Genomic DNA, 12336 nt, shown 5'->3' with positions numbered 1-12336 from the left:
TGTGTGTGTTGAAGTGCTAACTGTGCATGATTGGGTCAGTCTCGACGTGAAATAAATTAAAATACGTTTCTGAAAACAAATCTTTACCTCTTATGAGAACTTAGCAACAAGAATACGTGATCGCTAGTTTGGTGTAGTGGTTAAGAATGGCGGGACTCTAATCTGGAGAACCGGGTTTGATTCCCCACTCCTCCACGTGAAGCCAGCCAGGTGACTTTGGGTCAGTCACAGCTCTCTCAGAGCTCTCTCAGCCCCACCCACCTCACAGGGTGATTGTTGTGGGGATAATAATAACATACTTTGTAAACTGCTCTGGGTGGACGTTAAGTTGTCCTGAATGGCGGTATATAAATTATGATGATGATGATGATGATTTATTTGTGTGATCAAAAGAGCAATTTCTGCTCCCCGCCCCCCCACCACTCATGACTTTAAAGACACCTTTGTACATGCAGCAGCAACTCAAGGGAGGTCATTCCATTGTCTTTAAAACAACGCGAGAGGCAGGCATTCTGCATTAGTAATAAACTCTGTGCTCTAATGTTTTTATTGTTTTTCTTTGATTCAGTTAATTCAGCAGTGGCCACCGGCACAAAAATCTATTCAAAATAAAGCAGAAGATGATAATGATTCTGGAGGAATTGATCTAGAAAGAGCAAAAGAGAGACTGCAGGAAGAGGACAAATTTGACAAAGAAGAATATAGGAAGAAAATTAAAGAAAAACACCGGGTAAGTGCAAATGCCTTCCCATTTGTGGAGGTACTTAAAGACAAAACATCATATCATAAAACAATGTTTTCTTGGAAAGTGATTTTTTTGGTACTTCACTTTTTATCCACTGAAACTCTTTGGTTAACTTTATAACTTCTTTAAATATTCTGAAGTGTTTCGAACTTTCCCATCTTCTTTACTGGATGGACAGCATGGCGACTTGTCACCACTCCCTGGGGATGGACAACCCTATCATGGCAAACAACTGTTGTTGTGTGTCCCCTTAAGGATCTTTCAGTATGGCATGGACCCCAGTACACAGAACTGGAAACCACACTATAACTCTATAGTCTGGGTCGCTATCAGGCCATTAGTCGATTGAAACAAGATTAAAATGTACAAGTACAGAGGAAGAATAGTATTTTAGGGCAGTGATAGTGTAAGGCATTGGACCATTTTCCATCAATAAGACTGGAGAGCATCTACATGAGGTGTTCATCATGCTGCCTTATATAATGGGTCTGATGTGGTTCTTTTCATAGATATGATGGAGGGCTATCAAAATGCTAATGAATTATTCAAGGATAGCATAGATATAATATGATGTCGGCTATAATATAAGGCTTTTTTGTGGGTGCTTTATAGTCTTTTCAGCATTTAAGAAAATTTTAAATTGTAGACCATAAAAATATGGAAATGGTTTCCGGACCATTTATTTGTCATAAATGAGAGCTGGAAGTGTGAGAACTTGACAGCTCAGAAGAGTTGTAAATTTTATGCAGTCTTGTCAATGCCCATTGATTGTGCTCCTTCCCATTATTGTTATTTATAGTATTTCTGTTGCTGCAGTACCTAAAAGGTTGTAGCAAGATTGAGCCATGTCCCCTATAGATATGAGAGTAAGTGGAGTGTGTTTCAAAGAACAGAATGGACAAGAGCTTTAAAAAAAAGTTACGTAAGTTACAACAAAGTGAAGAAGCCTTTTCCAGGAAGATGTGTGTATGAAAACACTATTCTTCTGATTCAGAACCACGCTTCTAATAGTAGAGTAGGGGAGAGCAGTTTTTGCTGATTCCCCTTTCCCACTGCAGATCCTCACTTAACCCTGCCCCCCTTGTGTACACTCTTTCTGAGATCCTTTGACCCCCCCCCAACCCGGTGTAGAATTCCAGGGAGACAGTAAGCTCCAGGGCAGGTAACTCTACTGTTAGCACTTTGTATTCATATTTTTACATAAAAACCTAGTTAATATTGCTGCAATTCACAGTTTCTAATGCATATGATAGGTGTTCTATTCCCCTGCTCCCTTTAGGTTTCCACTTCTACTCACACCTGCCACATAATCACAGTCTCCATGAAGCTAAAGACCAGGGTTCCCTGTTAACTGTAGTTAACAGATTGAGAATCCTTTCCATTCAGCCTCATTGCATGCATCGTGTATTTCCCCTATCAGATAGTGGCAACCAAGTATAGAGTGATGATGATGAAGAAACACACATGTTGATGATGTCGCATTACATGTTTCCATAAAGACATGTTAGGAGGGGAACTCAATTCACAGTTATATTCATCAGCAGCCCTGTGATGGGTGTCATAAATAGTTCCGCCCTGTATTATAGTCTGGAATCTAGCTAATGTCTGCTGGATCCTTAAGTCCCACCCTAGTATTTCTTCTTCATGTCTCTGCAGACTGATTGCAGTAGAACTTAATCTCAGCTAACTTTCTCAGCATCACATTTGTTATTTGGAAGTAAATCCCTTCTGTTAACCTTATTCTGCGAATATATGTAAGATTTCTAAATGATCTGCCAGAGAGGGTAGCAAAATTGTCATCTTTTGAACATAAAAACACATCCAGAGGTTCTTCAAAGAAAGTGCTTCTTCTCTCCTTTGAAACAGAGCTAAATTGTCAGCTCTATTTGCAAAGTGTTAAGAAATTATACAGGAATCCTGCAGCATAGCACAAGAATTATAGTACTGTGCTCCCTTAAGAGTCACTTGGATACTTTTGTCAGTACGCGCTTATTACCTTTCCGGTTATTTTCACATCATGAACGATAATCAAGTCTATTGTACAAAAATAAATACTTTGAGTAATAAAGGTTTTAATAAAGTTTGCTTGTACTCCCAGATTCTGGACTTTAAAACTTCTTTCAGTATAACTCTTAAATGAAACAATTTTTAAAGCTGTAAATAAATCTCAAATTAATGCCAGTTGTTCATTTCTGCATGATAGAAGTATAAGGATTTTGAAGGATTGACCGGTAAAGTATTTAATAACTTGATTCCAACAATAGAAGTAGCAAGCCTTAATTTTCAGAGTTCATGAATATATCAGGGAACTGGCTTATTTTTTTATAATATCCCAATCAAGTCTGTCTACATTTCTTTATTACCTCATGCCCTTGAAATATAATTGCTTTATTTCCATTAAAAAAACAAAACCCAAGCTGGTTTGTGCTTGCTACTTGAAAAAGAAAATAAGATAAATTATTTGCTACTTATTCTCCTTCATTCTTGGAAAACTTCTCAGCTCTTAATACTTATTCTAGGTGTTATAACACTTACAGTGCAATCAGTGGGCTTAGACTGGAGTAACTCTTCTTAGGATTGCACTGTTAGTTGTTGTAATATTTGGTATATCGAAATTGTAGGAATTAAGGCTGTATTTAAGGCCCTGGAAGCCATTCAGATTGTCCAGGACCTTGCTGTATGTAAAGGCAGTCAAACACTGCCTTTCCAGTTGTTTGCTGTTTGTTTCAAACTCATGCCTGTAAAGCAGAAAAAAACCAAACAGCTATGCAAACCAAGGTGGTGAGATCATACTCACCTTCCCAACTTCAGACAAACCAGGTTTTATAATGGATATAGTAAACTTTGGCTTTGTAACAGGGACTATTTTTAACCATTGGCTGATTTTTTTCCTAGTTAAAGTTTGTACATCATTGACATGGTTAAGATACAATGCCAAACCATGGTTTGGTGCTGTTGTTGCCAAGTAGGCCCCCCCTCCTGCTTTAAGGCCTGCCATGGACTGTGTTAAAGTTTCCTGCGTTGCTGTTTTACTGCTACACCAAAGATTGCCCTGCACGTGTGCGCTCTAATACACGTGTCAGTTTCCTGCCTGCTTGTTAATTACCTTGCTGCTGCAATAGACTGTGTTAGTTTCCTGACACCATGCTTGGATAACTGCACAAAGGACTCTCTTCCTGGGCAGCCCTGCCCAGACTTATATCTGGACTTCCCAGTGTGTGTTTGGACTTTACTACAAGTGTGCCCCGTGCCTGCATCGCCATCTGCCATGGACCGCGCCTGTTCCCTGCTATGGACTGTGTTTTTACGTGCTGTTCCCCCTACCTCCATGGAAGCCTGCCTCATCTGGGCCCAAGCCGCTGTTAGCAGCCGGGCACCTCCAGCGAGCCTGGCTAGGCGCTCCCTGGTCAGTTCCTGCCTGGAGCCTCCCGCAGGCTGGTCCCCGAGCTTGCCCTCGCTACCGGGCAACCTGCTAACCAGCCCCTGCCATGCCCAGCCGGCGACCATGTTCTTAGGCAGCCAGAAGACCGAGAGAAGAAGCCTGCTTTGGGAAGCCATTTCGGCAAAGCGGACACACCATGTCCGCAGTGAGAGTACCTCGCCCCGCTCTGCATATCTTAGGAGCCGCCCCGGAGAAGACCATCCCAAGCACTTAGAGAATGCATCTCAAAGAAACCTCTGCATTCCAGAGCTGATGACATCAGGGCAAGCCCTGTCTGCTGGAACATCCATTCAGCCCACTCGGATTTCCCCCTCCCTCCTTTGTCCCCTCTTCCTGAGTTGTCACTTAACACAATCAGATTCCTAAAGTGGCCCATCCAAGCCATTCAGTAACCCATTAGAGCCTTTGTTTTAACCTGTGAGAACCACCAAATACAGCACCAGCCCCAGGGTACGTTTTGGGGTATTTAAGCTGGTCCCTCAGACCGCATGGTGCGTACGCCATTCCTACCCAAACCCCCTTGCTGTCTATCCGTAGATCCACTGCTGGCATTGGACCACCTCGCTGTCGTGTCTCTGCTCCGCCTCAGGATTGTGAGTATTTCCCTTATCATCGTGGGTACCTGCTCAAGCGACCGTCTCTGTATTTCTTACTCTGCATTTCCTAGTCCTTGTATGCTTTCTTGTATGTGTGTGCAAGTTCAGGCTTACGCCACATTATTAGTAAATACACGTGTTTATTGAACCTATTTGTAGTCTGCCTCTTTGTCACTAGAGTGTCTGGAATCGGGACCTCCGTAAACATTGGTTTGATCCGTGCTAATTTTAGTTCCAGACTGCTAAAGCTAATTTCCCCATTATAAAAAGCAGTTCTGGTAACACTGTGTGAAGCACTGTACGAACCCTAGTTTATATGAGCATGCTCACATGCTCGGAGTCAATTAATGACTTCAGTTCTGGTACAAATCATACTTTACTTCCATATTTTAGTTAGCCATGTTTATCTCAGAAAGACAAGGTAGATAAATAAGTAATCCATACTCGGATCTCCTCCAGATTAGATTACTACAATGCATTCTATGCTGGGCTTCCCTTGAAGATTGTTCAAAGGCTTCAGCTGGGACAGGATGCAATATGGCTCAGCTTCATGGGAAAATATCTTGTTAGCAATAAAAATACCTCTAGCTTCCAGTTCGTTTCTGAGCACAGTTTTCAAAGTGCTGGAGCATACCTTTCTTTTCTCTTTCTTTTTTATTATACATTCAAGACAGAAACTTAAGAAATCCATATGTATATCAGCTATATAATAAATCATAGTTCAATCTATTTACATTATTTCTACATATATTCCTTTAAATTATTTCATTTTAAGACCATTTTTGCCAACTTAATTCAGATCCAAATTAAAGTTTCACTCTTTGCTGTTTCTGCAGGGAAACTGATTTCAAAAACAATAAATGGAGTCAAACATCCGTTGTATATAGTCTCTGCATTAAACTCATCTTGCCTGTCTACTTTTAACATAGTGATTTTATCCATTAACATGATATTCCATATCTTACATAGCCAGCGTCCAGTACTGGACAGTTATTCTTATTTCCAGCACTTAGCTAGAAGCATTCTTGCAGCAACCAGCATTTGCCAAATTAAATACTGTAATACTGTTTGCTTTTGGATGGAGCCATTTCATTAAGTCCTAATAATCAAGTTAAGGGTGTTGTAGGTACTTCTATCCCTGTAATCTTGAATTACCCTTCTCTGATGCCCTTTAACTAAAGGGCAATTCCATTTTCTCACTCTTCTCTGATGTCCTTTAACTAAAGGGCAATTCCATCACATATGGAACAAAGTTCCAACCCATTTTCTACTTTTCTAATAAATGTTAGAGGCATTCTTAAACAACCTCAAAGATGTAAGGTACTACCTATATAAGATTTTAATGTTTTTAAATGTTTTATATGCAATGTTTTAAATGTTTTAATGTTGTTATCCGCCCTGAGCCTGCTTGCGGGGAGGGCGGAATATAAATACGATAAAATAAAATAAAATAAATAAAATAAATAATACAATTCTCTCTGATCTCCATATTTTTGGAAAAGTGGTACACAATAAAAAAATAGACTCCTGTATTTTTCTCAGGATCTCATGCCCTAGGTATTTCACCCACCTAATATTTTATGTTTTATTTTTTCTTTTCCTTGCAAAAATGCATGTAATTTTGACAGTTGTCCTTTTGGTGGTGGTGGATTATATAGCCACCTTTCTGTGTCAGATAATGGTCTATTTAAAGTATCATATGTATCATCCATGTTCAGATAAAACTTTTTCATTATAAATGCTGAGGGTATCTTAAACTGAATCTACTCACTGTCTAACCAATTCCCCTGACCAAGAATGCTCCTTGTGGGGAAAAGTTGATATAACTTTCTAAACCTGCCTTTTGCTCCGAAATCACTGTTTACTAAGATTGCATAGAATGCCTCATTTTGAAATAATGACACCAAAGAGGGAAATCCTAGCAATAAATCTTTTCATTAATTTTTCACATATAGCATTTTAAGTATTAGTGACACCTTGCTACCACTTTCCTTTTCCCTTTTCTACTTTTTGCACTGAACCCAGAAGTGCAATGATGCCCCAAGCCCTGAAAATGGTCCGGGATCAGGGTATCTTGAGGCCTGCTTTTTCCATGGAAACCTGCTCAATTGTTAAGATGATCACAATCACCATGAAGGTCAGGCCATACATGTTTATTCACCAGGACATATTTGTGGACAGCCTTTCAGCTTAGGACACTGAACAACTGGTGTTATGACCAATGAAATAGCATTGTGTTACCGTCACATAACAACAGCAACAACAAAACTCCGTAACGGTGTGTATACAAAGTAAAAGCATGCCTCTTTGTCATGTTCTGATAGAACTATTGAAGTTACGAGGTAAGAAAAAGAAATAGCTACAGTAAATGTGCTTAAAATCACTGGAGTTTTCTTTAGTCTGATCTCGAATATATCCAAGTGGGAAATCTTGTACTTTGCTAAGAATCCTCCCCCCACCTCATTGAAGTTTAATTTGGCATCCTTGCGAAAAAAATTAAAGAATCACAGAGGCCCAGGTTTCTAAATGAGGTTGCAAATGAACAGGAGCTGTGGGGGTAGCCTTTTAAAATTTTATATGTCCTCCTGTAACTGTGTTAGCAGCCTCTAGCTTCACTTTTAAGACCAGCATTATCTCCTCCCCTCTTCCCTTCTGCTGCTGGAAGGTCTGGGTGAAAAAATTCAGTTCTGTGAAAATGGATAACCTTGTAACAAATGGGAATTATTTCAAATTGAAGGGCTCTTAAAAATAAAATGCGTGGTTAGCACTGATGTGCATGTTTGAAACTGTGGGCTGTACTGATCTACCTACCTACCTAAGCTGCATTTTCAGATTACATTTTTTGCAAAACAGTTCAGGATTGTGATTACTGAGTTTTTAATATTCGGTATTCTCCAAGGATGTGGGTTAAATATGTTGGCAGTGGTAGCTTGGAGGTATACAGTGCCATCTTAACTAGAGTTACACCCTTCTAAGTCTTTTGAGGTCAGTGAGCTTAGAAGGGTGCATAGGATGGCATCCAACTGTGTTGGATGCCATGACACCCATCTATCAAGTTTTCCTCCAACAGAGAAAGACTGTCTTCAAGAAAGTTTTTTTTCTTCTGTTGGTAGAGAGCCTGTGCAGTAGTCAGGACACTGAACTGATTAAAAATAACAAATGCTTTATTTATAGAAATAACAAACTGGATAGAAAGACAACAAGCCTAGCTGCCTTGTTAAAGACAGAGTGTAGAGTTCTACAAGAAAAGCCTAAGAGAAGCACTCTGTAGACAGACAAGGAAAAGTTGCTTTAGAAAGAAGGTACTCCCCCTACAATCTTTTCTAGCGAGAACTTGCTGCCCCTGCAGGATCTTTTCAGGATCCAACATTTTCTCTATATTAGGAAAAAAATCATCAGAAAAAGTCATTCTCCATTAGAGGAAGTCTGTCTCCCTTGAAGGAAGACTTAGTAGAAGACAGTAATAGAATCCAACTAAGCCAAAGGGAGTCATTGGATTCTCAGCCATAATCTTCTATGCTGTGGCTGGGTTTTGAAGGCCCAGGAGGATATTTAGAGTAAAGCAGGGACTTATTAGAGAGAAGAGGGAGCAAAGGACATTGAACAGGGCATATTGTAGGCTTGTCACTCTCCACATGAGGTTTGGAGTTTTTCCAGAATTACAGCTGATCTCCAGACTACAAAGATACGTTCCCTTGAAGCAAACAGCTACTTTGGAGGGTGGATTATACTCTGCTGAGTTCCCTCCCTTCCTCAAAACCCACCTTCCCCAAACTCCACACCCAAATCTCCAGGAATTTCCCAACCTGGGGGATTGGCATCCCTAACATATTTCAACCTGTTCAACACATGTTTTTTGAGAAGTGCACAGATTTGGCCAGCTCACTTTAAGCTAGCAGTGGAAGAAACAAAGTTGGAAAGGTCTGCTGCAAAGACAAAGAAAAAAAAGGAATTTGCATGTAATTCTGAATTCTCAGATTATTTAACCTTGAAAAAAGAGTTAATAGGCTTGACTGAAGTACTTAAAATTATTAAGAGCGCAATAAAACACAAATCGATCTTGCTTTCTGTACTTCCATAGTATTTGAGCAAGAGCTTGCTGAAAATTAATTGCAAGTGCCTTCTATCAAAGGAAGAATGAAACTTCTTTTTTCTCCAATAGACACTATCTGCAGGGTGTAACTTGCATACAGTTGGGACTTCAAAAAATAGTTTTAATTGCACTGGCCAGCAAGTGGGAAGTGCTCAAAACATTTCAAGCACTTATCAAGCACAATTTTATTAATCCTTACACCCTTGCAAAGCAGGTCAGAGCTATTTTTTTACAGTGTTTCAGATGGGGAGTGGTGGAGCAGAAGCAGAACGATGATAGCTTGCCTGAGGCCACCTATTTAGTTCATGGTAGAGTTAAGATTTTAATCAGGGACTTCCTGCTTCATAGTTCAGCTGGTCAGCCACTGAGCATTGCGAGGACTCTAATCATGCCATGATGTTAGCTGAGCCTGGGAAGGCAACACATTTTTTCCCCTTCAAAATGTGGTTGGATAGGCATAACGTTTGATTAAGAGTTTTGGAGAACTCACAAGCTTGCACACAGTTTTGTGGTATCTTAGTTGGTCCTAATAAAGTGTATTACATGACTTTTTGATTCTACTCAAAGAATCCTTTCTGAAGATATTCCTGTTTGTTACAAAGCTATTCATATACACTGGTTCCCACAAGAATTGGTCTCTTGAAGTATCTACTTAAAACTTTGTGATAATCATGTATTTAGGAGAGTTGTTCTTTTCTTTATTAAACATTTGATTGATTTAGGGTATTGAGATTAATTCCAAAAGAAAATGTACCAAGAATTTGAAGTATTAATCATACCACGTGCATATCCTACTTTATAAAAGACTGTATTCCAGACAACTCACTTCCTACCCTGGTGCACCTCCAAAGGGTGCTGCCATGGAGGGAAGCCCAGGCAGGGATCAGGCACGGAGCAGACGGCAATGCCTGCCCCCCACCTTCACCCAGCTGGGATCAGGAGCAGAGCAGGTGGCAATGCCCGCCTTCACCCAGCTGGAATCAGCAGCAGAGCAGGTGGCAATGCCTACCCCCGACCTTCACCCAGCTCAGATCAAGAGTGGAGCAGATGGCAATGCCTGCCCCCTGACTTCACCCAGCTGGGGTCAAGAGAAGAGCAGATTGCAATGCCCACTCCCTGCCTTCGCCCAGCTGGGATCAGGCTCGGAGCAGGAGGCAATGTCCAACCCCTCTTCACCCAGCCCGGATCAGGAGCAGAGCAGGCAAAAATGCCCACCCCCCTTTCACCCAGCCAGCATCAGGCATGGAGCAGGTGGCGGTGCTCGCCCCCCTTCACACGGCCAGGATCAGGAGCAGAGCAGGTGACAATGCCCACCCCCACCTTTACCTGGCTGGGATCAGGCACAGAGCAGGAGGCAATGTCCTACCCCTCTTCACCTGGCCAGGATCAGGAGCAGAGAAGGTGGAAATGCCTGCCCCCCCCTTACCCAATCGGGATCAGATGCAGAGCAGGCAGCAATGCCTGCCTCCCCCTTCACCCAGCCAGGATCAGGAGCAGAGCAGGTGGCAATGCCCACCTCCCCTTCACCCAGCCGGGGTCAGGCGTGGAGTAGATGGTAATGTCCATGCCCCTTCATGCAGCCAGGATCAGGAGCAGAGGAGGTGGCAATGCCTGCTTCCCCTTCACCCAACCTGGATCAGGAGCGGAGCAGGTAGCAATGCCCGCTCCCCCTTCAACCTGCTGTAATTAGATGTGGAGCAGGTAGCAGTGCCTGCCCCCCTTCACCTGGAGAGAATCAGGCGCAAAGCAGGAGACAATGCCCACCTCCTTCACCTGGCTGGAATCAGGAGTGGAACAAGTGGCAATGCCCACCCCCTTCACGTGGCTGGGATCAGGAGCAGAGCAGGTGGCAATGTCTGTCCCCCTCCTTCACCTGGCTGGGATCATTCACAGAGGAGGAGCCAGTGCCTGCCTGCACACCCTCCCTTTTCTAGAGCCCGTTGTATTTGTTCCCACAACGGGCTTTGTTACTAGTCTTTGAATATTTGCTGTTTGTGCCCATATATGCAGTGCTGTATGTAGGTCACTGCAGGGTATGAAATGTACACTGAAGAAATAAGCCACCATATTCCGTGTGTAACACCCTCTAGCCCTTCAGTATTGGAATGAAGTCAATGTGAGTGACAGAAGAATCCTAAGAGGGTCGAGCTGGAAAAAGGACTGAGAGTTGGAAGATTACAGAAAGAGTGAGAACAGCAATTTTATTATTTTGGCATACTTGTAGTAAATAGTAGTGAATTTGAGTTTTTATGTTGTTATAGAATTATTTTATATATTATTTTAAATGCAGATTTAATTTTCAGATATTTTAATGTTTTCCTGTTCGCTGCCCTGGGGATGTTATTTGGGGGGAAAGGTGGCATAACAATTTTTAAAATGGAATAAATATGAGGAGTTGGCATATGATGGAATTGGCATAAAAATGTCCAGATTGCCAAATGTTGCATCCAGCAAGAGGCAGGTAAAGGCTTGAAACAGCAGCAGGAAGGGAGATGATTGACAGGTCCCTTCCCCCCTCTGTGGCTAGCCAGAGAGCAAGAGAATGGCAGCTGGTGTTAGAATGATGAGCAGGTAATGCTAACGGAATTAGGGGTTGACAGTTGGAGTTAACTGAAGAGTTAGGGTGTTGGAGCCTGTCCTATGACCAGAGAGGGTCAGCTAGAGTATCCTCTGTGTGAAGAAGAAAGGGAAAATTGTACCCATACAATAAAAACTTGAGTTTATGAAGCACTTTTAGTCCTTGTACTAAAGTGGGACAGACAGCACTAAATTTTGCTGAGACACAAGAGATCTAGAAACTTGTAGTGGGCCAAGGAAGTTGGTAGAAAGGAGTTTCCCCTTTGGCCAAAGGAAAAGCTTTAGTATAACTATAACTCCTGCCCAGTATCTGAAGAGGGTTTTAACTCAGTGGAGTACCCTGCAGTCTGCAGTCAAAGGGAAGTAGTGCTGTGTGAGTGCATAAATAGGAGCACCTAATCTGTGAAGGGATGAAAACAGAGGAACAGTATTTCAAACATCAAGTCTGATAACACCAACCTCTCTCATCTAAGTCAGCAACCTTAAAAACTAAACCATACCAAGTGTTTTGTGCATTATACCAGTGAAGTACCCTACCAGTGAAGTACCAGTGAAGAACCTGCCCACATTCCTTCCTATCCAACCTACCTGTAAATAAACCTTCTGTTTCCTTTTAAAACACCATAAGCCTTGTGTGCCAGTTTCATTTTTAAGGGAATTGCAAACCCCTGATCTTCCCTCTATGTAAACTTGGCTGGGTAACCACACAACCTATATGTTCCTTAAAGGTGGGAAGTAAAGAAAGTTGAAGCTACAAACACAATCACGCTAATAATGGCTGCCCAACCCAGTAAACAGCTTCATACACTTTAGGAGGAAAATTTTACCTTAGAGCAAGGGAAGGTTAACCCAAGATTGAGTGAGCCAAATGTCTGCAACATAA

General features: G+C 41.8%; 1 protein-coding gene across 1 annotated transcript in view; it reads left to right on the top strand.

Moving 5' to 3' along the window:
- Positions 1 to 12336, top strand: part of DDX10 (DEAD-box helicase 10) — a 242076-nt gene that overhangs the window by 153821 nt on the left and 75919 nt on the right. Inside the window, exon 15 of the mRNA XM_054974856.1 lies at positions 569 to 730. Within this exon, the coding sequence (XP_054830831.1) occupies positions 569 to 730 (162 nt within the window). The remainder of the gene's footprint in view (positions 1 to 568; positions 731 to 12336) is intronic.

This window comes from Eublepharis macularius, chromosome 3 (genome assembly GCF_028583425.1).
Source record: "Eublepharis macularius isolate TG4126 chromosome 3, MPM_Emac_v1.0, whole genome shotgun sequence".
NCBI lineage: Eukaryota > Metazoa > Chordata > Lepidosauria > Squamata > Eublepharidae > Eublepharis > Eublepharis macularius.
The sequence above is the reverse complement of the archived record's forward strand: the minus strand, read 5'-3'. Positions and strand labels throughout refer to the sequence as shown.